The 26,507-nt window shown below is 40.6% G+C and overlaps 2 protein-coding genes across 2 annotated transcripts in view; one reads left to right on the forward strand and one right to left on the reverse strand.

Moving 5' to 3' along the window:
• Positions 1-2,283: 2,283 nt before the first annotated feature.
• sp6 (Sp6 transcription factor) lies at positions 2,284-4,577 on the forward strand. Its single transcript, XM_051888473.1, is given in 2 exon segments — positions 2,284-3,723; positions 3,725-4,577. Coding segments are annotated over 2 exon segments (840 nt in total). The 5' UTR covers positions 2,284-3,391; the 3' UTR covers positions 4,233-4,577.
• zmp:0000001082 (integrin alpha-D) overlaps positions 4,573-26,507 on the reverse strand; it is a 61,825-nt gene continuing 39,890 nt past the window's right edge. Inside the window, 31 exon segments of the mRNA XM_051888438.1 lie at positions 4,573-4,881; positions 4,989-5,099; positions 5,187-5,207; positions 5,657-5,758; positions 5,837-5,950; positions 6,222-6,257; positions 6,338-6,442; positions 6,563-6,604; positions 6,606-6,642; positions 7,977-8,057; positions 8,205-8,284; positions 10,600-10,698; positions 11,048-11,189; positions 11,330-11,400; positions 11,571-11,693; positions 11,768-11,934; positions 12,014-12,162; positions 12,414-12,544; positions 12,699-12,893; positions 13,313-13,459; positions 16,901-17,043; positions 17,121-17,250; positions 17,376-17,449; positions 17,558-17,693; positions 18,118-18,268; positions 21,532-21,674; positions 21,770-21,900; positions 22,622-22,736; positions 22,935-23,002; positions 23,161-23,255; positions 23,352-23,466. Coding sequence (XP_051744398.1) covers positions 4,786-4,881; positions 4,989-5,099; positions 5,187-5,207; positions 5,657-5,758; positions 5,837-5,950; positions 6,222-6,257; positions 6,338-6,442; positions 6,563-6,604; positions 6,606-6,642; positions 7,977-8,057; positions 8,205-8,284; positions 10,600-10,698; positions 11,048-11,189; positions 11,330-11,400; positions 11,571-11,693; positions 11,768-11,934; positions 12,014-12,162; positions 12,414-12,544; positions 12,699-12,893; positions 13,313-13,459; positions 16,901-17,043; positions 17,121-17,250; positions 17,376-17,449; positions 17,558-17,693; positions 18,118-18,268; positions 21,532-21,674; positions 21,770-21,900; positions 22,622-22,736; positions 22,935-23,002; positions 23,161-23,255; positions 23,352-23,466 — 3,350 coding nt within the window. The 3' untranslated portion in view covers positions 4,573-4,785.

The raw sequence follows: 26,507 nt of genomic DNA on the forward strand, positions 1-26,507 counted from the left end.
CAATTAATTCTTCTTAAAGTTAATAATAAAACCAACTTTTATTTTTACTGAAACTTTCATGCAATAAATGCAACTTAAAATGCATGAAGGAAATTTTGCAAAGACTGAACTGTTCAAGTCTAAAATAACAGCACAATAAAGTCATGCATGAAAACACACGGAATAAAACTCGGAACTCTCTGCGGTGGGAAAATGTTTGTTTGGGGGCTGATTCCTGATTTCCTGTCTGTCTTTCAGGTAGTTTGAGGTCTCACTGACATGTTGAGACGCATCGAGCAGCCGCTCTGACTGTCTGTGTGTGTGTGTGTGTGTGGCAGTGACAGAGCTGTATCAATGAAAGTGTGTATGAATGAATCCTGTGTGTGTGTGTGTGCGTGTGTGTGTGCGTGTGGTGTGTGTGTGTGTGTGTGTGTGTGTGTGTGTGTGAGACAGAGGTGTGGCTCTCACTGTCATAAACTCGTGCTGCTTTCTGGAGTGGCGTCACATTCATCAGGAGACGCCGAGCAGGTAAAACTCTCTCTCTCTCATCAGTAACTTTATTATAATGCCGCATGAATGTCTTCATGATCATGTTAATCTGAAGTCAGCTTTATTTCTCTAGTGCGTTATACAGTACAGATTGTTTCAAAGCATTGATAGTGTTAGTAATAGTTGTAGCTGACGGCTGCTGTGCGAGTGTCTGTCATTCTGTCTTGTGTTGATATGAGGAGAAGCCAGTCATTTCACTCAACATCAAGCCTAACATGATCTTAAAAACAAAGCTTCTTTATGAGCATTGATTGTTTCATGAAGAAACTTTAACATCCATGGAATCTTCCCACAAAGAGTGTGCAAAAAAGTTCTTTACAGTGGAAACAGGTACTTAAGGTCTCACTACACACTAAGAAAAACATGGTTCTCTTAAGAACTGATCACCAAACGCTTCTTTGGGGAAACAGAAATGGCTCTTTTATGGCATCGCTGTGAAAACCCTCTGTTGGAAGCTTTATTTTTAGTGAGTGTAGTCAGAAGTGTCTTATGAAGACATTTAAACACTATTTGAAGGACTCATAAATCGACAGATCATGATCTGCTCTCAATCTCCTGACGTCAGCAGGTTTGTGTGAGCGTTATATTCAGTACAGCTAGTAAATATCATTATCATCTTAGTATAAACCATTGAGTCTATGAGACACTGTGTTGTGTGTGTGTGTTTGTGTGTGTTTGTGGGAGGTTGTGGGTTCATGCCAGACTGTGTGTGTTTGTCTGTTTTCAGAGAACTTCTGGCAGACAGTTAAACCTGTTTTCATCACAAATCACACACACACACACACACACACACACACACACACACACACACACACACACACACTCCAGCTGTCAACAGATCTTTACAGCTGCAATCTTAAGTCTTCCTGTACGTATAAATGCACACACACACACACACACACACACACACACACACACACACACACACAGGTTTGTTTTGCTATCTTAGTGAGGACTCTCCATAGACGTAATGGTTTTTATACTGCACAAACTGTACATTCTCTCCCCTACACTACCCCTACTCCTACACCTACCCATCACAGGAAACTTTCTGCATTTTTACATTTTTTAATAAAACATTGTTTAGTATGTTTTTAAAGCTATTTTAAATTATGAGGACTCATGAAATGTCCTCATATTTCACGTTTACATCGTAATACCAGTGTAATACCCATGACATTATACAAATTTGTGTCCTCATAAATCACGAAAACGCGCACGCACACACACACGCACAAACTATAGTACTTCTGAAATTCAGATGTGTCTATCAAGTTTGAACATGTTTACTTAGTGTGTGTGTTTGTGTGTGTGTGTGTGTGTGTGTGTGTGTTTGTGAATATTTGCAAGTTCTGAATGTTTGAAAATGTCCTCACAAATATGATAAAACACATAAGACTGACTCTAGTGACATGTGAAGAGCTCCTCACTGAAAGGCTCATCGGTCGAATCATGATTCAGTCTGAAATCAGCAGGTTTGTATGAAGCTCGTTTCTGTCACGGAATTAAAAAAAACAAAACATAATTGCTACTTTTTTATCTCACAATTCTGACTTTTTTTCTTGCAATTGTGAATTTTTTTTATTCAGTGTCAGAGACAAACTTCCACAGGTTCATGTGAAGGGAAGGATCAGGTTTTGTGGTGGTTTAGGGATTTATACCATTGCGTCCATGAGCCGTCCTCACTAATAAAGTGAAACCAGCGAGTGTGTGTGTGTGTGTGTGTGTGTGTGTGTGTGTGTGTGTGTGTGTGTGTGTGTGGTTAGAGCTGAGGTGTGTGTTTTGAGATCACAGATGCATTAAGGTGGCGTCTAACTTGTCGACTCAAAACAACTTAATTGTGGTTGGTGAGTCTCACTTGGTGCTGAAATCTCGCCTTCTTCAATCCGATCCGGAATGATTCTGCCTGATTAAACCCGCATCTCAGATTCCCGTTCTGCTGCTGTAACCGACTCAATCAGGACGTGAGGATCTTTACACTTTACATTGAACGTGTTTATGTAGAACGCAGCTTTAGTGAGAAAGAAACAAGTCAGTGCAGGTGAACTGGATGATTGTGTTTGTGTTTTGAACTGAAAAGTTTGGTTCACATCCGAGCAGAACAGTGTGAAAGAAGCTCACTGGTCAGCGAGAATTGATTTCAGACACTAGATCTAGACTAGCAGGTGTTATTATGGCCGCGCCAACTCCCTGGGATGATGTAAAAGAAGCTCAGATGTGTATTAGAGGTTGGTGCGTTCATGCGGCTTTGCAGACGCTGACAATCAAACCGCGGCTTCGCTCACCCGGAACACAGAGGCAGCACTTCCAGTCGTCTTTCTGTTCTGATCAAAACTTCATTTGCAGAAAGAGAGCGGGACAAACAGTCTCAAAGTACAAACAACAATGAATAAAATGTGCACAAAAATAAATAAATGGACAAACATGAGAAAATACAACCGCCTAAGTTGTGCTAGAGCAGCAGTACTATCGGACCAGGACTGTAATGGCACTGTGCACGCAATGACATATGACAGACTAACAGATATTAACTCTGAGTTTATGTGTTTCTACTTCCAATCTGCAGTTAAAGCAGCTGACAAGATATTTATTTTAACCAAATTTTGCCTCGTCTTTGCCCACGTCTCCTTCATGAAGAAAGTTCAAGATGGTGGTTCAAAAATGTTGATTATAAAGCAATAGTGTCTTGTACATGAATTGTCATGTGACTAACGACGGCAGAATCATTGATGAATCATTCAGAATGATCTGTTTGTGTGTGTGGTTTTCTGACTGTGGTGTTTTGTGCGTTCGCAGGTGATATCAGATTCCCATCCACAGTCATGTGGTGATACGATCTCTCTCTCACACACTCACACACATCATGGCGCATCCGTACGACCCCTGGTTGCGCGCTGGGCCGCCGCAGGACGAGGTGAGCGTGTCCGGCTGGTGGGACGTGCACACTGGAGCCGCGGCTGGCTGGATGGACCTGCAGGGGGCGGGGCTGGGGGCGGGGCCAGGGCAGGGCGGACCCATGAGCTCCTACACAGCCGACCCTCAGATGTGCTGCCTGCCTCCCTCCGGCTCCGCCCACTCCGGCCTGCACTTCCCCCCTGAGGGCTTCAAAATGGAGCCGTTGCCGCAGGATCTGCTGCCGCTCCCGCAGGCCTCGTCGTCCTACTCCTCGGAGGAGCCGCAGGACACAGCAGGGGGCTTCTGCACGGCCGAAGTCGCAGCGACGCGCTGGTGGTCGGGCTCCCGGTCAGGCCTCCTGCCGCTGTCCCAACTGTCTGAGCGCCGAGTCCCTGGGAAACAGCAGCGGCAGCAGCGACGGCAAACGCAAACACCTGCACAACTGCCACATCCCCGGCTGCGGGAAAGCCTATGTGAAGACGTCGCACCTCAAAGCGCACCTGCGCTGGCACAGCGGCGACCGGCCTTTCGTCTGCAACTGGCTGTTCTGCGGCAAGCGCTTCACCCGCTCGGACGAGCTGCAGCGCCACCTGCAGACGCACACCGGCGCCAAGCGCTTCGGCTGCAGTTCCTGCCCGCGTGTCTTCCTGCGCGCCGACCACCTGGCCAAACACGTGCGTGTGCACGAGTCGCCCTGCCAACCTGCCGAAGAGACTCACTCGGCGACGGGAAGCAGCACCGGTGCGACGTCACTGCTCAGAGTCAAGACGGAGTCAGAGAACGGCGACGAAGACACGACGAACGCCTAATCGACTCTGATAAACGAGACTCATCATTCTGAAGGCGACTGATATGAACTATATTCACATCTGTAAATGACCTGTAGAAGGTGGCATTGGCATGTAACACGTAACATAATGCTTTTATATCTTTAGTTTTATTTATATTTGTACATTTTGTGTTTCATTCTCTGTTGATTAACTTAAAGATGTTGTGTGTCGTGTGTGAGTGTTTTTGTTGCTGTAATCTCAAGATTTGTAGTGAAGATATGTCATTAGTTTGAATAAATATAAAGCATTTTGATATTTTTTCATATATGTCTTGTGAAAGTGCCATAAATACATCAAACAATAAACAGATTAGACAAAATCCAATTCAACTAACTCATTTATTTATACTATGATTGACTGTTTTTTCACTTCTTAAAATGACTACTGATATTCAGTATGAAGGTTATTTACAGAACAGATTTGAGATTAAAGAAAAAAAGATTATTATAAATAAAGTACAAATTAAATCACAAGACATTATCATACAACGGCATTAAAAAAAGGAAGAATCTTCAGCTTTGAAGCCTCCAAATCAAGCAGACTCAGATTCCTCTGTTTTCTTGAATTTCGTGAGATGTACTGTCACATTTTCATACACTTCAGGATGCTTTTGGTTATAAAACCCACACTACACACACACACAGACACACACACACACACAAACACACAGGTTGGATTGGGAATTTGAGAGGTGAATGATGACATCAGGTGTGAGGAGATTTGATTGGTTCTTACCTTCACCAGCAGGTTCAATATGATAATGAGCAGGATAAACCCGCCCCCTGCGCCAGTGCCGACGATCAGCATTTTACTGGGTGGAACGACAAACTCCGCCCTCACTGTAGTCTGAGAGGAACAGAGAGAAACTCCTCACAACCAACTTCAAATGCTGATCATCGTTAAACGATGGATGAAGGAATGAGATGTGGGTACCTGTGATTTGTGAGGGTCATCCTGCAGAATGAAGAAGAATAGTTAGAAATATGACAGAACAGTATCTGTATCTGTAATACTGAACAGTGACGTCAGTCATGAACTCAAGAGCTGCAGGTCTGTGGTGGGAATTCAGACTGACACTGACGATCACACACAGCTGCTCGTCTGTAGATCCCAGGTGAAAAAAAGTACACTTCTATAATGTACTTAAAGTGCTCTATTTTTGCGCACTAATTTTGTACTTAATATACTAAAAATTGTTCTTTAGTACTTCTTAAGATAATCTTAAGAACATCTAAGTGTACTCAATTGTGCTATTTTGAGACACCATAAAATATGAACTAAAATGTGCTTTTAATATACTATCTCTGTATTTAAAAAAATATATTTAGTTACAGATTAACTTGTAGTACACTATGGGTTTAAATGTACTATAAGTGGTAACTAAATACATTTTCTTCGCTCACCTTCAGGCCGGTTGACGTCTGGTTGTAGCGGCTTCTGTTGAAGTGGAGCTCGGCACTGATGTCGAAGACAAAATCCTCTCTGAACTCGTGGAAGGAGTGTTTCTACAGCAGAAGAATTGATTTTAGAGTTTTAGAGTTATTCAGTCTTAAACTCTTTGTTTGTCTGTGTTCGTCACTCACGCTCTCGTATTGCTTCACGTTCTGGAGAGCTGCGTGTGCCGTCAGGGTGAAGTGAACTTCTGAAGATTTCTGCAGATCAAACTGACCACACTCAAACTTCCCGCAGTGACCGTCCTGAAACACCAACACAACACTGAGAACTGAAACACTGACAACAATAAACCAGAGAATCAAATGAACTAAACAGAGATGAAATCTGTTGTGTCTTTGGGCTCCAATATTGTTTGAACACCAGTGTTTTTCTCAAAACATCTCTGCTGTGTTCAACAGAAGAAAGAAAGTCATACAGGTTTGAATGACAAGAGAGTAAGTAATGATGACAGAATGATCATGTTTTGATGAACGATCTCTTTAACAGCTTTTAAATGGGTCTATGATCTCTTACCTGTGGTTTGGTGAACTTGTATGGCACTGAAGAGTTCTGTAGAGAAGAACAGAAGATGTTCATTCAGCAAAACACATGCTGGTTTGATGGTATGATCGGATGAACGAGTGACGCACCTCCTGCATGCTGAAGGTCTGAGGGGTTAAAATCCCATATGTAGTTTCACAGGGCAAGATGAGTTTGAGCGACACCGGCAGACCTTTGAAACTCAGATTCTCCACCTGTGAACACAAACACACAGACACACAGCAATCTGATCACATCAAGCCCATATTTACCTCATACTGACACATGATGTTCACGACACAATGAAGCTGCAGATGTGTGTTTGACTCTCTGACCTTGTAGGTGATGTTGAGAGGTTTTGGACCTCTGTCCTCCAAGAGAGAAGTTCAGATTCTTCACAGAGTCTTCAGCCACTCTGACAAACACAATATAATACAACTGATAATGGTAATAACACTGTGTGTGTTTCCAATAAAGACATTAAAACAGAAAGTTAAGGAGAGGAAGACAGAACAGAGAAAGACCTATACACCGATCAGGCATAATATTATTAGCACTGACAGGTGAAGTGAATAACACTGATCATCTCTTCATCACGGCACCTGTTAGTGGGTGGATAAATTAGGCAGCAAGTGAACATTTTGTCCTCAAAGTTGATGTGTTAGAAGCAGGAAAAATGGGCAAGCGTCAGGATTTGAGCGAATTTGACAAGGGCCACATGCGCAGTCCTAAGCGCGCATCTCAGAACGCTGACTGTTTCTATATCAACCGGAGCTTCTAACGGCAGCTGCAGTGACACGATGGGCGGCCGAGGCTCACTGATGCACGTGGGGAGTGAAGGCTGGTCTGTGAGGTCCGATCCAACAGATGAGCTACTGTAGCTCAAATTGCTCAAGAAGTTAATGCTGGTTCTGATTGAAAGGTGTCAGAATACACAGTGCATCACAGTTTGTTGCGTATGGAGCTGCATAGCTGCAGACCAGTCAGGGTGCCCATGCTGACCCCTGTCCACCGCCGAAAGAGCCAACAGTGGACACGTGAGCATCAGAACTGGACCACGGAGCAATGGAAGAAGCTGGCCTGGTCTGATGAATCACGTTTTCTTTCACATCACGTGGATGGCCGGGTGCGTGTGCGTCGCTTACCTGGGGAACACATGGCACCAGGATGCACTATGGGAAGAAGACGAGCCGGCGGAGGCAGTGTGATGCTTTGGGCAATGTTCTGCTGGGAAACTTTGGGTCCTGCCATCCATGTGGATGTTACTTTGACATGTACCACCTACCTAAGCATTGTTGAGACCATGTACACCCTTTCATGGAAACGGTATTCCCTGGTGGCTGTGGCCTCTTTAAGCAGGATAATGTGCCCTGACACAAAGCAAAAATGGTTCAGGAATGGTTTGAGGAGCACAACAACGAGTTTGAGGTCTCAGATCTCAATCCAATCGAGCATCTGTGGGATGTGCTGAACAAACAAGTCCAATCCATGGAAGCTCCACCTCACAACTTACAGGACTTCAAGGATCTGCTGCTAACATCTTGGTCCAGATACCACAGCACACCTTCAGGGGTCTAGAGGAGTCCATGCCTCGATGGGTCAGGGCTGTTTTGGCAGCTAAAGGGGGACCAACACAATATTAGGAAGGTGGTCATAATGTTATGCCTGATTGGTGTAGATGTTGAGTTTTCAATCATTCAGAGATGAAGAACAGAAACAGAAGTGAAAAGTTAAATAAATGCCGCTCACAGACTGATCGCCAGATCAACGGCGAACTGAACCGGGACGCTCCTCCTCACCACCGTATCGCTGATGTTTCCATTGTTATCACTGTGAACAAACATACAGAATTTACTCATCAATGAACATGAAATGCAGTAAAGTAATCCTTAATCGCAAGTCCACATCTCTGCTGAACATTACTGATATGAAACAGCCCTGAAAACAAACACATCTGTCAAGTTCAGCCTCACTCACCTGTTAGCGGTGATCATCATCTCCATCCTGTCGGCCCAGTCGTAATCCCGTTTCACACGAAAGGTTGCCAGAAACTGAGTCTAGAAGACAGTAGAAATCACAGATGTTTGTAGCAAGGCCAAGAGAATGATTGAAATAAAATTAACCTCATTATCATCTCTCACATATTATATGTGACCTCTAGCAGGTAAAGACAGAATGGTCAGTTCTGGGGTGAACGGTCTGTCCCTTTAAGAGAAACGAGCTGAAACAGCCATTATTCTTCTGAGAATCTCCACTCATGGCGGACAGGATCCATTACTAACAGTTTCATAGGTAATTTACACATATATTCCTTTTATTTACAGATATATCTATTTCTTTTTAACAGACTTGGGAAAGACATAAATTTGGCATATATTAAATATGGCCGAGACTGGGTAGCACCGACTCTGTGACATAAATTAACGGGCAAAAATAGCACCAAAAATGAACACAAATGTCAAAAAATTCAAAATATTAGGCAAAAAAAATCCCCTGTATGAGTTTCCGAATATCAGCAAGAGTGCAAATTGACATGGATTTTACACAACAGTTAAGTAAGCAATAAGGTACGAGAGGCTGTGCTGTATCGTGAATAAGTCACGGCTGAAGGGTGTTGTTAGGCACGACGTGAGGCAGAGTAACCCCTTCAGCCATGATTTATTCACAATACAGCACTGGCCTTGAGTACCTTATTGCTTTTATAAAACAGTTACCACACAATACAAATATTAAAGCCAAAAATATGTATCAATGCAACTTTCATGAAGTAAAATCACTAAAAGCCTTCTTTCCGCCGGAAAAATTAGTCCCTGACCGTGAACAGCGACAGAAGTTACATTATTATGCCATTAGATGGCGGAAAAGACTGTCTTTATGAATGTGTCAGTCAGTAGCGAAGACTTTTACATTGAAAAGACTGAATTGTTGTGAACACGGAACAAGACGCTACTGACAAATGCTTTAACTAGCGCTGTCAGTCACGGGAAAACCCCTTAACTGTTAAAAGGACAAGATAATACATCTGACATTTAAACAAATTTTTATTATGAACATAGGACTGACCTGAAGAAAAATGCTAAATCTGAATGCAGGTAATAAACTCGCTCACTCGATCTTTTTCTCACAATACTCTTCTACATAATACAATAAGCTTCAATGAACAATATCAGTTGAGAACATACAGTTTTGTTGCTAAGAGTGGTTGCTAAGGGTGTTGTGTAGTGATACACAGAACCGTTGGGTGAAGCGGTCATAGCCGTGTTTTATCATGAATAAAACACAGCTATTGAGAATCAAGGACAGGAACTAACCATTTTATAAAATAACAATAAAATAAGTTAATATTAAGTGGCTCATATTTTAAACAAAATATTCTCAATATTGTTTATTTTTGCTCTATTTCACCAACGAATATAATACAATGTCACAAAACTGTGATTCATTCAGTAACACCGCTGTGTGTTGCCAGAAGACCCACAGCGGTGTTACTGAATAAATCGCAGTTTTGAACGAATCGATTGAATCAAAGATTGAATGACTCGCTCATCAAGACAGAGGCTGCGTCTGAAAACTGGAAAATGCTGCCTTCGGAGGACACATTTCAAGGTAGGAAGGCATCAAGGCACGTCCGAATCCAATGTTAGTTCCACTTCCTGTCTCATGAGATACCTTCATCTGATCATTTTCTGAAGGCAGCATAGATGTATCCTTCGCTGTCTTTGATATCCCATAATCCTGTGTGTTCCATTCTGTGTCAGTTGAGCTAGAAAAATAAAGATGGCATCCGAACGTTGCGTTTGCTGGTCAGTTTGTGTGTAAATGTATGTTTTTTACCAACATTTTCCAAGTTTGACGTCATTTCTAGCGAGAAATTGCTACTGTAGTAATTAAATATTTGTTTAGTCTGCTGCCTAGGATTTCAGATGCAGCCAGCGACTTGATGCCACCTACTGGCGGATTTAGTTTCAGATTTAAGAGTATCATTTATTTATTTTTTTTCCATTTCAAAGTTCTATATTGAAAATTTTATTTTAAAAACATTAATTCATTCATTTGGTAACAGCATTTTAATTTAAGTAATTGATTAAATTTAAGAATTTTACATAAAATATGACATAGCTTTAATAAGGTTAAAAAAACGTTGCCCTTAAAAAAAAGACATTGTAAGTATGAAATGTAAGGAATATGGATATATTTTTAATTTCTCTCCCTGCCCGGTGACTGTATGTGATAATTCAGCTCCTCATGCTGACGGAGATGTGAAACTAAGTGTTTCTGGATGTTTATGTTTCATTACATGAGGAAAGTTACTACAGCAATGCAGGAAACATGTTGAACAGAAAGGTGGAGTCTGTCTGTCTGTATGTCTTACCGTGGTGCCGCTGCGGTACACTGGTAGATTGATACTGCAGGTGGTTCTGTTCGTAGCCCCACTGTCACGATCACCACAGCTGCTTCGAGTCCGGCTGGGCTGTTTGTTAAACACACACACACACTTATAAAGTCCTTAAAGGCCAAATCACACTGCACCGACAGACAATCATCAATGAGGACAATCATCAGATTACAGTACGTCACTTTTCAGACATTCCAGGACACCCCCCCTCCCCCCCAGTGTGATTTGGCCTTGGATTGGAGCTATTTAGATATTTAGAAACTTCTTTGAAATCTGGTTAATTGTGTTGTCTTTTGAGAGTTTATCAGACCACTCATATTTAGTAGTGTATTTCAGCTGGTATTTTGATTTCAATGCCAAAACTATTTTCAGAAGGTTTCTTTAGTTCTTGACAGTCCTTAGTTTGACGTGTAGACAGCGGTACCTTAACGGTGTCAAATTTCGAGAGCAATAGGCCTTCTGGGTAGTGCATCACTATGCTGGTGTTGAAGGAGTCGTCACCTGGGTTGGCCAGCGATACGAGGACAGTGAACTGAGCTTGATTCATCACCAGTAACGGGTCGTTCCTGCAGAGCAAACCGAACACAAAATCTTTATCACGTTCTCATGTTTAATTAAAATCCGTAAGAATGGAAATATTCAGAAGCATTTACGATAATATTTCACATTAATATCACGTCTGATTTATTTATTGGTTGTTTCTCACATAAAACTGAAGTTCATCTTCAGATCGGCCACACAGCTGTTGTTTGAATTACAGTTCCTTTGAAACGGCACCTAGTCACATACAAAAATTTTATAGAGCTTTTGAATGTTCCAGAAACTATATACAGTAAAGCCGATGGACCTCGAGTTGACTGATATTGATCTGATATTTCTGGGCAGAGAGAGACATGAATTTAACAAACCTATAGTGTATAATTAGAGATGTCTGAAGCTCAGCTCACCTCGACATACTCCTCCGTCCTGCTGTGGATGTCAAGAATAGCCATGGAGCTTTCAGAAAACATCTTGGTTTGTGAAAAATTAATTTGTATCTTCAGAGGAGACACTGTGTCGGCAGTGCAGCGCTAAAACAAACACAATGTTTGCTGTTAAACCGAAGCTGCCATGATTGGCTGAATCTGTGATAGACAAAACGTACCTTCATGAAGATGGGGAAGCTGAAACAGGAGATCCCAGAATCCAGCAGGATGAACTTCTGCAGAGTCCTGGACGATGAATCACTCTGAACGAAGAATCCTCGATTGATTCCTCTCATCACGTCCACATTCAGGTTCAGAGAAACATTCAGGTTTTTCTTGAGAGATCCTGAGAGACATGAGAAGGTAAGACATGGAGGCCATGCTCTTCATGTGACAGAGACTCTTTGAGAAGTCATTGACGTTACCACTGCTACTGGTCCGCTCGTTCACCGTCAAACACGAAGTGAGATTAAACGCGTTAAACGCTTTGTCACCTGGGCATTCAAAGTCGATCAGACTGATTTCATTGGGACTGAAACTGAGCTGCACAGATACAGACATCACAGGCCGAGCCCTGAGAAGAGAGAGAAAAGAGTAAATAGCCAATGATACTGTGAGACTGACTGGGCCTTGGAAAACTTGACCAACTCAAACTGATAGTTTGCTAAAATCATTGCATTTATTCTCCAAACTAAAGGTTCAGTTAAAATCTGGCCACTGATGTGACTGTACTCAAACAGAGCCAGAGTTCATAAATGACACCTTGTGTTGAGACTATAAGAGAATCTTCACATTATTTTGTAAATGTGTGGTAAAATGTCCTACTTGAGCAGCACGATCCCTCCTTGTGCTCCGATCACGACATCTGTCAGATTATCATCACTCATGTCCATCTGACCGGACAGAGACACTCCAAACTGCTGCAGACTGGGCAGAACCGACTGCGCTGGGATCCGCTACACACACAGACACACACACACAGGTCTTCTGTGCCAAAGCAGTTCATCATTGTACACGCATCACTGTGAACATTTGGCTCGTCTGGGATTCTGTGTTAAACCTGACACAAACACAATGTCTGGGATTGAGGGAACTAAAGCAAACTCTCACCTGAACATGTTCAGGGTTTATTCCATGTGTCCTTTCACCCAGGTAGATGTAGACGACTCCCTCTCCTTCATTCTCAAGCGGCGCCCCGACTGCCACATCTGACAGGCTGTCTCCATTCAGGTCCTTTAGTGAAGCCAAAGATGCTGCAAATCTGCCTGTGTTTGTCTCACTCACATTCAGTGTCTTCTGCAAATACTACAGAGGGAGAAAGAGAACAGAATCTTTATTCATCAGCACATGACCAACGCCGATACTTCCATGACTTTAATATGATTCACCGGGAACCTATTATACCTGCAATCCCACTGGAGCAGGGATGGTCAACTTCAGTCCTGGAGGGCCACAATCTTGCAGAGTTTAGCTCCAATCATAATCAAACACACCTGAACCAGCTAATCAGTGTCTTCAGGATCACTAGAGCTACAGACAGGTGAGATTATCAGGGTTGGAGCTGAACTCTGCAGGACACTGACCCTCCAGGACCGAAGTTGCCCATCGCTGCATTGGAGTAACACAATGGTGATGACTAGCAAACATCCAGTCACAGGCCCTGAACATTAACCACCACATATTTTTATATGTATTACTGGAGAATGTTGTGAATCTGTCCATACCTCCTCTGATAAAGCGTAGACGTACAGCCTCCCTTCTGCCCTCGGCTGAGACTGATAAAATAACGGAGCTCCGACCAGAAGGAAATCTGAGTCTCCATCTGAGTCCAGATCCAACACACTCAGAGACGCTCCGAAATATGACCCGATCTGATGACAAAAATCAATCAAATCGAATGTAATTGTATACTAGCATATGATCTTTATAGCCTGATGTTCACAGAAGAAATATGAAAACTACATGTTTCACCAGCAGCTTATATACAAGTGGTTTCTATGAAGTTCCTAGAGATTCGTAAGGATGTTACCAGGGTTTTGCTAAGTGGTTGATAGGCAGCCCTTATGGAACAAAAATATATGGGAATATACTGCAAAATATAATGTGATATATAACATAATACATTTGCATACATGGGAAACTAGGTCTTATATTTTTCAATATACTGCAATATATGCATTGACCATGTATAACTATATATTGATACTTATACATTTTTTTTTTAGAAATGAAGACAAAAATAGCATTACATGTAATGTTCATAAAGTTTTATCCTTTATTATGTTCATATAATGGACATACATGTTCCCATATAAATGTGAATATATTGTAAACACATATAAACACATATTCACAGATTGAGTTATAGCAGATTTCTAGTTCCCAGCATGCTTTGTTTCTGACTAAATGTTAAAATTAAGTGTTATTTCATGTGTTTTTTCTCAATATTAATATAGGGGGAGATCTGTTAGTGTTTAAAGTTGTATTATTTTGGGATTTAAAGGAATTTTCTGGTATGTGTGAGTTTTTGGGGGTCATCATTGTGCTGAAGAGTAGAGCCTGTGGTTAGGATGATGACTGGACGAACATCAGTAAGATTATAATTACTTTATTAAAAACGTAATGGCTGTGCTCTCTTCAGCACAGTGATAGTCTCTTTACTAAATAATTTAGTACGTGCAGGTGTGCTTTTGTTAAGTAGCTTAAAATATGAAACATTTATAATGTAAATAATTATAAAATATAAGAAATATATTACATTATATATGTCTCTAAAAATGTGTGTTTACACTGCATGAGTAAATATATCTGCAATATATTACACATGCAGTACCATATCTGATCACATATACATTTATATATTATGAAGTGTATTACTGAATATAAAATTACATACATTATGATAGTCACACTGGTGTCAATGACCAGGCAAAACAGCGGATCTAAACACAGGAAAAGTTTAATAAATGACATAGAAAACACTAAGAACAACGACACAGAAGGAAACCACACATAACACCTTGTAACAGTTTTCCTGTTACTAATGTATACCAGTGGGTTTTCTCCAGTTGATTTACTGTTATTACCCACCTGAGCATTAGGGGGCGCTCTATTTGAGGTGTATGAGTTGGCCTATTTAAGGGAACAAAGATGGAGAAATGGCAGGAAGTTGGTTCTCTACCTGTGTAATGATGGGTCGACAGAATGTGGATCCATTTGCAGCTATTTTATGAAAAGGACTTACAGAGCAGACAGGGCAAAGGCAGAGGCATAAACAGGGACAGGCAAAGGTCGAGGCAGGCGGCAGACAAACAGAAACAGGGTACAGGCAAGGATCAGGGCAGGCAGCAAACAATCACAGTCCAGGAATCAGGCAAAGATCATGGCAGGCAGCAAAGGGTCACAGGGAATAAACAGTCAAGTCGATAACAGGTAACAATCCACAGGAAAACGCTCAGTAATGATCACCAAGGCAAATCAAGCCTTTGCGATGTGTGTGTGTAAGTGTGTGTCTTAAATAGTGTGAGTGTGATGCGGTGCAGGTGTGTGTGCAATCAGTCCCAGAAATGAGGGCCCATGGGAAACGTAGTCCGAATGAGAACTGATCAGTATGATCAGTGATGGCTCCCTCCAGCGGTCCGGAGGAAGGGCCGAGGGAGCCACATTCGTGACAACCTGCAAAGAGAGGCTTGCCTCATGGTGGTTGTGGCCTTTGTACCCTGGTTGAGGAACTTTAGAGTTCCAAGCTCAACTGTAAGTAATTGTCATTGTTTTTTTTGGTTTGTTAATAATTCATGTTCATAGCACATGATTATGGTTTGTTTGTTTGAATTTTGTTTACAGAGGGTTTGTGTTCTGAATGTATATGGATTACTTGGGGGCTTAAACAACTGAGAAGATTGGAACTAAGAGTTGATTTCCATTTACTACTTGACGGTTAACTGTTGCTAGACAACGTTTTACTTCAAACATTGACAAAGCTCTCTGATGATTGAACTCTGCTGTGGATCATCTTGCCATTTAAGTACTGTTTTCTCTATTCATTTTCAACAAAGTCTGAGCAAAGCTTATGGTCCTAACTGATGATAAACCAAGGACTGTGCTTTATGTGATGGACTGTATTTTTTTATTCTCTGGTTCCAACTGTTTGACTGTCAGATAGTGGTGTCATGTTGAATCATGAATGTTTTGTGTGACTATGTTTAATACATTTGACTCATGAGTAAGATTGGTCTGGTTGGTCCCTTATTTTATGTAGCACTTAAATAAAAGTTAATGGGATAGGTGATCAACAGCACACAAATGAAACACAAACACTATATAAACACAGGGAAGGCTAGCGTTACAAGATAACAAGGGGACGAGGTAAATGGAAACACCTGAGAAACCTAATACCAATATGAAAAACTACAAAGCATAGACAGGAAATAACTGTTTCCACAAACAGGGAATACATGATAATGTTATATTAGTAAATATACTGTCACATATTTTTCAATATATGAAAAGAAGCAATTCTTTATGCATTGTATATGTATTGCAAATATATTGTAATATATTTGCACAATATATTATTCTGTATATTTTCAAATATACTGTTATATCATTCAATATATTTATCATTCATATATGGGGAAATATATTTGGTAACACTTTACAATACGGGTGCACTAGTACACATTAATTCATGCTTAACTAATGCACAGATAATCATGTATTAATGTATGACTCATGAAGAACTAAACCATTAATTAACGATTACTGCATCAGCAACTAATAAAGAGTCTATATGATTAATAGATTAAGTAATATATAAATTGTTATTAATTAAATGTGTCATAATGTATTAATTCCTTAATAACATATTTTATTAACTAAAAGTGTAAATTAATGTGTTAATTATCACAATGGGTTGAAGCCATGTACTTCAACTTCCAGTTGACTGCTTTAATTAATCAGTAACTAATGATTTGAAAATGTATCATTATGACTTTACTTGTTGAGGCACATGACTATTAACTAATTGTTAAGTAATATGTCATTATGGTTTTGACATCTACACTAAGCCGTGCATTAGTTAAGTATGAATTAATGCATATTAGTGCACCCGTATTGTAAAGTGTTACCATATTTTTTCTTTTCATAAGGTGTAAGTGGTTGGTAGGTGGCCACTGAGATTTTCTAGATGTTTGCAATGGTTTTGCAAGAATGTTTCTAAGTAGCTGCTTCTTGGTGGACTGTAGGATTTGGGAAGCTCTGCTCTCACCAGTGCAGAGTGTTAATATCATGTCAAAGGGTTCTTCTTCACTAACTTGTTCTCCGGTGATGTTCCCCGTCACTGTCCATGTGCATTCACTCTTGGTGAAGAGGGTCACCAGACCCATGTGTTCAGCCCGCGGCGCCCCAGAGAACAGAAGAGAGACGCCGCCTCTCATTCCCAGCACAGCAGAGTAACCTGAACATCATCGGCATCATTAAAACATGCACAGACTCTTCACATCAGACAAGGAAGAAACAAAAGCTTCAACATACCCATGTACGAGTCTTTACTGACAGACGGATCCTTAATCTCGGTCTCTTTGAATCCAGATCCTGATCCCGTCACTTCATACAGAGATCCACGCCCGTCATTAGATCCAACCGAACCCACAATCACAGAGTCCTGAAACAAACACAGCAGTCTCAGCTTCAGTCTCAGCCTACTGACATATCACATACAATAATCATGAGAGAACTATTCCTTATAAGAAATGATCATTTTCTACTGATTTATGACATATTTCTGACCTTGTGGTAGAGGACACTGAATCCACTTTGCGATAACTCTTTCTGTCTGTCTTTGCTGTGTGTGTCCTTTGACCCTGAAACCACAGAAGGAAAACTTTTCAAATCATCAGTGGATTCTTCATTAGCTGCTTTTATTTGACACATTATACAGTATGTCCATTTTATTTACGCTTGCATTTTACCTTCAATGTTGTAGATCTTTTTTTGCAGGTTGTCAAGAAGTCCTTCGAGTCCACTGTAGTTTTGAATGTAGAAGGTGTTGGTTTTTTTTGGTTCTGAAGCCAGCTGAGTGAGTGTGGATAAGCTAACATGTCCCACCTGATAAACAAAAACATCATTAAATCTGACTGTGCAAAAGCACTTTTAATAACATGTGAACTGAAACAACTCAATATGTAAAACATCTTTTATTGAACTTGGATGTTTGTTCTTGAAAAATAGAAACAAACTAAAAACAAACAACTAATCTGTGGATAATTTAGTACTTGTAGTACTTGTCACTTAGAGCTGAAGTTGTCAGTCAAACACAGTCTCGCCCCAAACTCACATGAGTCAGAAATTGATATGTCAGACAGCTCAAACAAACCAATGCGTTGAAAGCGTCACAGAGTCACAGTGTTTCACTCTTCAGGAATCAAACTCCCAGTGACTGACTCACAGTGACTCTGAACATGAAACTGACACACCACAAACTATCTGAACATAAATGTGAATGACCAGCTTGAGCTGTAAGGAAACTCACCCCAATGATGTAGCGGAGGACATTCTGCTCATCACATCTGCTGAGGACATTTTTATCATCATTATCACTGGGCTCTCCATCTGTGATGATCACCAGGGCTTTCTGAGCGTTGAGATCGGCTCCAGACAACGCGTCATTCAGGAGATTCGTTCTGGTGATTTAATAAATCATAAATAACAACATATCAATATTTGATCAGTGTCAACATGCCTCTGTAGTTTCTACACCAATGTGTTTTAACTTCTAATTTAAAGAACGACAAAGTCCAACTTTATCAGACCAGAACAAAAGAGCAAATCTACAGAAAGAGCCATCATTACAGTTGCTGGTCATATAATTAGAATATCATCAAAAAGTTGATTTATTTCACTAATTCCATTCAAAAAGTGAAACTTGTATATTATATTCATTCATTACACACAGACTGATATATTTCAAATGTTTATTTCTTTTAATTTTGATGATTATAACTGACAACTAAGGAAAATTCCAAATTCAGTATCTCAGAAAATTAGAATATTACTTAGGATTTTTAGAAATCTTGCCCAACTGAAAAGTATGAACATGAAAAGTATGAGCATGTACAGCACTCAATACTTAGTTGGGGCTCCTTTTGCCTGAATTACTGCAGCAATGCGGCGTGGCATGGAGTCGATCAGTCTGTGGCACTGCTCAGGTGTTATTAGAGCCCAGGTTGCTCTGATAGTGGCCTTCAGCTCTTCTGCATTGTTGGGTCTGGCATATCGCATCTTCCTCTTCACAATACCCCATAGATTTTCTATGGCGTTAAGGTCAGGCGAGTTTGCTGGCCAATTAAGAACAGGGATACCATGGTCCTTAAACCAGGTACTGGTAATTTTGGCACTATGTGCAGGTGCCAAGTCCTGTTGGAAAATGAAATCTGCATCTCCATAAAGTTGGTCAGCAGCAGGAAGCATGAAGTGCTCTAAAACTTCCTGGTATACGGCTGCATTGACCTTGGACCTCAGAAAACACAGTGGACCAACACCAGCAGATGACATGGCACCCCAAACCATCACTGACTGTGGAAACTTTACACTGGACCTCAAGCAACGTGGATTGTGTGCCTCTCCTCTCTTCCTCCAGACTCTGGGACCCTGATTTCCAAAGAAAATGCAAAATTTACTTTCATCAGAGAACAAAACTTTGGACCACTCAGCAGCAGTCCAGTCCTTTTTGTCTTTAGCCCAGGCGAGACGCTTCTGACGCTGTCTGTTGTTCAAGAGGGGCTTGACACAAGGAATGCGACAGCTGAAACCCATGTCTTGCATACGTCTGTGTGTAGTGGTTCTTGAAGCACTGACTCCAGCTGCAGTCCACTCTTTGTGAATCTCCCCCACATTTTTTAATGGGTTTTGTTTCACAATCCTCTCCAGGGTGCGGTTATCCCTATTGCTTGTACACTTTTTTCTACCACATCTTTTCCTTCCCTTCGCCTCTCTATTAATGTGCTTGGACACAGAGCTCTGTGAACAGCCAGCCTCTTTTGCAATGACCTTTTGTGTCTTGCCCTCTTTGTGCAAGGTGTCAGTGGTCGTCTTTTGGACAACTGTCAAGTCAGCAGTCTTCCCCATGATTGTGTAACCTACAGAACTAGACTGAGAGACCATTTAAAGGCCTTTGCAGGTGTTTTGAGTTAACTATATATAATTAAGAGTTACACACCATTAAAATTTGTGGAATATCTTCTTTTATTTGTGTACACTCAGAGTAAAAACAAAATGATGTGCTTTTTGCAAAATAAAGAAAACATGATGCGTGATCTCTCGTCTCCCTCTGAACGAAGTTTAATCTGATAGTTCTCAGAAAAAGAACTGTAACTTAGTGAATACTAATGACACAAAAATGAGACTTATGTCTAAAAAAACGCTGAAATGTCAGGTTTTAAATCGTGTAAGTCAAATTGAAAACAAATATTCTGTGTTTATGTAATCTGTATGAAAAGAGACATGTCAGACGCCCGTGATTCAGCTCATTATCCGCTAATGCGGCCACGCCCACGGAGCGAGCGCTATTCAGACGCAAATTCTGAGGCAATACATGTATACATCATCTCAATCGTGCATTTATTGTCTTGAAAAGTGTTTATCTGGATGTTAAAGCCATGGTTAGCGATCTCTGGAAGACATGCCGTTAGTTCCTGGAATGTCCTGTTCTTCTTTAGAGTAATTTGTGGACTAAATGTGCACAGAGCGCCCTCCGGCTGCAAGTATGAATTGAAAACACAGTATCCAGCGCTCACAGTGATGACAATAAATACTGAATAAATATTACTCCTCTGTATAGAAAATTGACATAAACATATGAGAATCCATCAATATTTCTCCAAATGTGCATGCTTTTAAGCTAAAAGACTATATGAAATGCCATAGAGGTAACATGACGCTTTGCATCACAGAAATACATTATATTTTAAAGTATATAATAGAATACCATTATTTTAAATTGTAATAATATTTCACAGTATTGCTGTTTTTTCTGTATGTTTGATATACACCATGATGAGCTTGAGACATGATCACAGAGGGTTTTTTCACAGCCTACCTGACTGAAAGGCCTCATTAATATGCAGCTCATTAGAGGTTCTTTATGCGATTCTTTTGTCTTCTCAGGTGTAAATCACCCATTATTCATGATGATTCACGCCTCCACGCATACTGTGTTTCTTGACAAAAAGTGTCTTACAAAAACTAAATCAATATATTGTTATAAATGAACGAGTATGCAGGATAATTTTTACATCATTTTGAAGCAAAAACTCTAGTCTACAACCTCCAATACCCAGAAGTCTTGTGAACACATATTTAATATATATTTTTTGGCTTTATTTCAGTGACTTAAGTTTTTTGTTTTTTCAATAACCACGCATAAATGTTATTCCTTCAAAAACACAAACATGTACATACATGTTCCTCACATATTATGGTAGCCTAGTTTGTGCTGAATACAGTGTAATGACACTTTTTCCATTAATATGTTTATGAACAACTGAAAAAAGCACAAATGTCAGGGCATGTCAAAACTTCTCCAGGGCCCCGAAAGTCCTCAGACCCCAGAGGGTTAATTAGCTGATTAGAGTGTGGCACCAGTTGTCTTCAATATTGAACCTTTTCACAATATTCTAATTTTCTGAGATACTGAATTTGGAATTTTCCTTAGTTGTCAGTTATAATCATCAAAATTAAAAGAAATAAACATTTGAAATATATCAGTCTGTGTGTAATGAATGAATATAATATACAAGTTTCACTTTTTGAATGGAATTAGTGAAATAAATCAACTTTTTGATGATATTCTAATTATATGACCAGCAACTGTATGTGCATCTCAAGACTTTTCCTCTTAAAGTGTAAATTCAGTGATCATTCATAAACAAATGAAGGTTTCACTCACAAGACATAGTTGATTGCTTTGTGTGTGTTTGTGAGAAATTTCATGTGTTTCTCTTTCATGAGTTTCTCTTCAGCGGAGCCGTCCTGATAGTCATTGAAGTCGAACACAGTTCTGATCTCTTTTGAAAACTGGACAGCAGCAAACTGACACACAGAGAGACAAACAACAAGCACACGTGCCGTTAACATCATTAGCAAACTATTACGTCAAAATTTCCACATTAATAATGGTTTTCTACCTTTATGGATGAGTTTGAAAGTTTCTTCATAACATCTTTAATGAAGTGTTTGTTCATTTCAAACTCGTGTGCTTTCATACTGGAGGATCCATCAAAGAGAAACACCACATTGACTTCTCTTTTCGTGCATTCTGCAGAAATATCACAAGATATGGAAACACATCTGTTACACCAACTTCTTTTAGCAAACCATAAATTATTGACAAGATGGCCAATGAATCCATATATTTCCCAAGTATTTAACATATTATCTTTAATCATGTATTTAGTTTCAATAAACATTACTTCAACTGAAATGTTACTAAGAAACCAGCACATGGTTTACAGTAGTTAAGACTGAAATAGTTAAACTGCATTAAAGGATTAGTTCACTTCTGAATGAAAATTTCCTGATAATTTTCCTGAAAATTTCCTGATAACTTCTGCCTACATCACACGTGACCTTTCCAACGTGATTACGTAATGCGTGGAGCATCACAGAGTAGTGCAAGATGAGCATTTGTGGTTAAAAAGTATATAATGTTTATATTTTTTAAAAAAGGTTGATGGTTTCTTTAGATAAGACTCTTATTCCTCGTCTGGGATCATGTAGAGCTCTTTGAAGCTGCACTGAAACTGACATTCGGACCCTCAACCCGTTGAACCCCAGTGAAGTCCACTATATGGAGAAAAATCCTGGAATGTTTTCCTCAAAAACCTTTATTTCTTTTCCACTGAAGAAAGAAAGACATGAACATCTTGGATGACATGGAGGTGAGTAAATTATCAGGAAATTTTCATTCAGAAGTAAACTAATCCAATAAGTGCTAAAAGTGTTGGTATCAGCTGGTTTCTGTGTCAGACTCGTCAGACCTTGGTAAGCAGCAGTAAAGTTTGAGACGGCCTGTAATCCGCTGTTGAACTGGTAGCAAATGCCGTTCAGATATGAGTTTCCGTCACACTCATGAGGAAGATACGGACTGCAGCTCTGAGAAAGAGACACAATATCTGAAACATCAGGAGGATCAAATCACAAAGAAGCTGAAACGAAGACTCCAGTGCTAAAATGAGGAAGAAGAGAACATTCCTGCAGTGTTTCCCGCTCTTCAGTGGACACGAGTACAGAAGAGACTGTGATCAGGAGTCAAACGCTGAAGTGAATAATGAAGGAAGCTGCTGAACTTACAGTCAAGCGTCCGACAGCAGCAGACGACACAGCAGTAGACATGCCGAAGAACCGGACGCTCTCTGAGCCTGTCAATCATCACCAGAGAGAGAGAGACCTCAGTATGACAGGACAAACTCAAACCACAACACAGTTAGATGCAGATGAAACAGATGCACAAAGGTTTGTGTGAGACGATGGAAGTCAACAGAAAGTCTATGACAGATAGTGTGTGTGACGCTGATACCTGGCCAGTGCAGCGGTCTGCAGGACAGCAGATCTACTGTGCAGCTGTAAATTTCACCTGTTGAGTTTCTTTCTAATGGGGCTCCAACGATGATCCTGCCAAAAACACCCTCACAATCAATCAGACAGTCAGAAAACACCTAGCAACCACACAGAACAGCCTAGCAACCAGTGTGTGTGTGTTTCACTCACTGTTTCCTGTTTTCAAACTCAGACTGATAAACGCTGTAACCAAAGAAATCTTCTGCCGCGCCGTTAAATCTCAGTGGATGTTCAGTGTCGATATTGAAGGCCTCTGAAAGAGACGCTGGAGAAGTGAGAGAGACTGTTGAGACATCACGAGATGTTTGTGAGACTTCAGTCTTTATTAAAGATGCACAATAAAAGCTAAAGTTTCTCTTCCTGTCTGTCTGTCGTTTCATGAGATGCTGAATGTGAGTATACTGAGTATAAGTATAAATTTGGTAAGTTTGGTATTACACACAGTTTCTATTGCAGCAGTTCAAAAGCAAGTGGTCTGGACATAAGAGAGATTTTCTGAGCCCAGGATGTATACAGTTCTTGAAGGGTGGACAGCAGAGGTACACGAATCCTCTCGGCAGTCCGGATGTTGAACCTCCTCAGAAGCACCATCTCTGGAGTCTCTGTGATTGTGCTGCTTCTCTTCCATCTCTCAGGACCTGAAGAGGCACCATCACACACTCCAGTGCTGGTTTCTCCTGAAGTCCACCATCATCTGCACTGCTTTGAGTGTGTTTAGCTGCAGTTTATGACCAGATGACCAGCTTCACCAGCACAAACCAGCCTACCAATCTATTCCGGTTCTGGAAATTCAGTCAGTCTATCTAACGGCCAGACATCATTCATCAGCATCATTCATCTGCAGTCTGGCATTAAGGAAACAATCACAACAGTCAATGTGCAGCAACACCAAGAGAAAAGAGCAGTGTGTGTGTGTGTGTGTGTGTTTGTACCTACTTAACCATATTTCCATGACACATTTGACCTAATACAGACAAATCCTCCATTTGAGGACATCCTCATTTGTAAAAATTGTATTTTAAAAAAATATATATTGTGAAAATGCAGGAGGTTTTAAAGTTATAATATTGAATCCTGTTATTTTAGCTGTACATAAACACACTGGTTTGTAGTGCAAATAGTTTTACTACACTTCTAACACACTATTCTTCTAGTTGTTTACATAGTCTCGCCCATCCACAGGAAACTGCTGGCTCTGTGTGTGTGTGTGTGTGTGTGTGTGTGTGTGTGTGTGTGTGTGTGTGTGTGTGTGTGTGTGTGTGTGTGTGTGTTTGTGTGTCTCTATGGGTGTTGCTTTTCCAGAGACGTAAGTTACGTGCGGGTTCCTGCCTGGAAAGATCAGTTCAACCCTAGCAATAAAATCTTATTTCTGACTCGGAGAGCAGAGATATTCTGATGCAGTGTAGTGTAATGAAGAGATACTAAGTCAGTAAATACATGGCTGTTCTCCGAATATGTCCAAATATGACATTAGAAAAGTGTTTACATCACTTGTTTTTCCAAAGTGACTGTAAAAATTTGTAACACAAAATGCTACAGATGGCTGTGCAAGTAAGGTTTATAAAACTGCGCGTGCCTGTGAGAGAGACCCAGCGTACGATAGAGTGTGTGAAGCAACAGTTTCAGTTTCGATATCCCTCAGCAGCACAGAAGAAAGTCTCGCAGTTTATATGAGAGCTGCCAGAACGCTAGAATCTCTCCCGGGACAGTGAACAGCGTTACAGAGGTGCAGTGTTTGTTTTTACACTGGTTTTATAAGCACCGTTACGTCACCGTTCTTTTGTCAGGAGGGTGGAAACACTCGGCCGGTTCACAGAACGGGCTCTGACTGCAGAATGTCAACTATTTTATGAAACTCTCAGCAGACAGAACTGTCCAAAAGACTGTTCTCAGTTCAGTGTACTGTTAGACTAACTGGAGCACTGAATGAGTTGGCAAGGCATCATAGGATCATATACTTCTGGATATTGACTCATTTCGAGATAGAGTGACTGTTTCAGAAGGTCCAGTCTGAGTTCACTGAAAAGAACTGGTTCATAACAATGACTTCTATCCCCTAAACCAACCCTGACAGAAAACATTCTGTTTTTACATTTTCAAAAAGAAAAACATAATGTGGTGTGATCTCTGGCACCACACATCACACATCTAAATGAACACATATTGCTTTACATAATGTTATAATGACTCCGGACTGACGCATTATTAAAGTTATGTATGATCTATATCTTATAAATGATTATCTCACCCCACAGGAAGAGAATCCAGCTGTGCGTCTCCATCCCGTTGTTTCTGCTGCTGGTCTGTGTGCGATTCCTGTTTATTTCATCATAGTAACTCATTTCAGATCAGAGCCAGAACTCTTCCGCTTTGGGGTCTGCAGGGAGTGTGTGGAATCTGTGGCTGTTTTCATTACACGGCCAACATAATCACCATTCTAGTCACTGAGACTGTTTCTCAATTCCAAGAACGCAAAGAACGGACTTGCGTTCGTGTTGAGTCCGGTCTTGCCAGGCTAAATTGAAAGGACGACCTCAGAAGGACATGAAGACACATCCTTGTGAGAACTGAGGTGTGCTGTGAACTTGTTGCTCAACTGACCATCCCAGCATCTTATAAGTAGCGGCTGATGCACAATTAATACAACATAACATAACAAACGTCTCAACCTATTAAAACATTTTTTTCATATTATTATAGACATTATTTTCATATAATTTTATATCTCATTATTTTAAGATTCTTTTAATGAGCCAATAAAAATGTTGCAGGCTTTCTTCAGGTTATCACTTTATTAAAATTAAGTAAAACAAACGGACAAATGTTTACTTTCAGGAGCCGTCATGTATTTGCAGCGGGAATCTCTTAAGTGAGAATGAGAAGTTTAAAGCTGACAGGCTTCCGTACGTCGACCACCCGCAGCGTCTTCTGGGATTTCTAACGGTTTGAGATTTGTAGTGAGGATATGTAATTAGTTTAAATAAATATAAAGCATGCGTAACCCCTCCTGTTTGAACTGCCCACTCTAAGCGGGACTCAAACCCGGGTCCGGCGGCATGGGGCGCTCTAACAAGGAGGCCAAAGTCTCTAGCAGTCAGTTGCTAGAGCACCTCTTCAGATCCCATCCGGGTCACCACACCAATGTAATTATAGTTATCGTTATAGTTATAGTTATCATTATATGTTTCATCTACTGGTGTGGACACTAATATAGTTATCGTTATAGTTATCATTTTTGGTGTGAGCAGGCCTGGATGTTCATCATTCTGAAGGCAACTGATATAAATCATATTCACATCTGTAAAT

This window comes from Ctenopharyngodon idella, chromosome 1 (assembly GCF_019924925.1).
Source record: "Ctenopharyngodon idella isolate HZGC_01 chromosome 1, HZGC01, whole genome shotgun sequence".
In the NCBI taxonomy this organism is placed as follows: domain Eukaryota; kingdom Metazoa; phylum Chordata; class Actinopteri; order Cypriniformes; family Xenocyprididae; genus Ctenopharyngodon; species Ctenopharyngodon idella.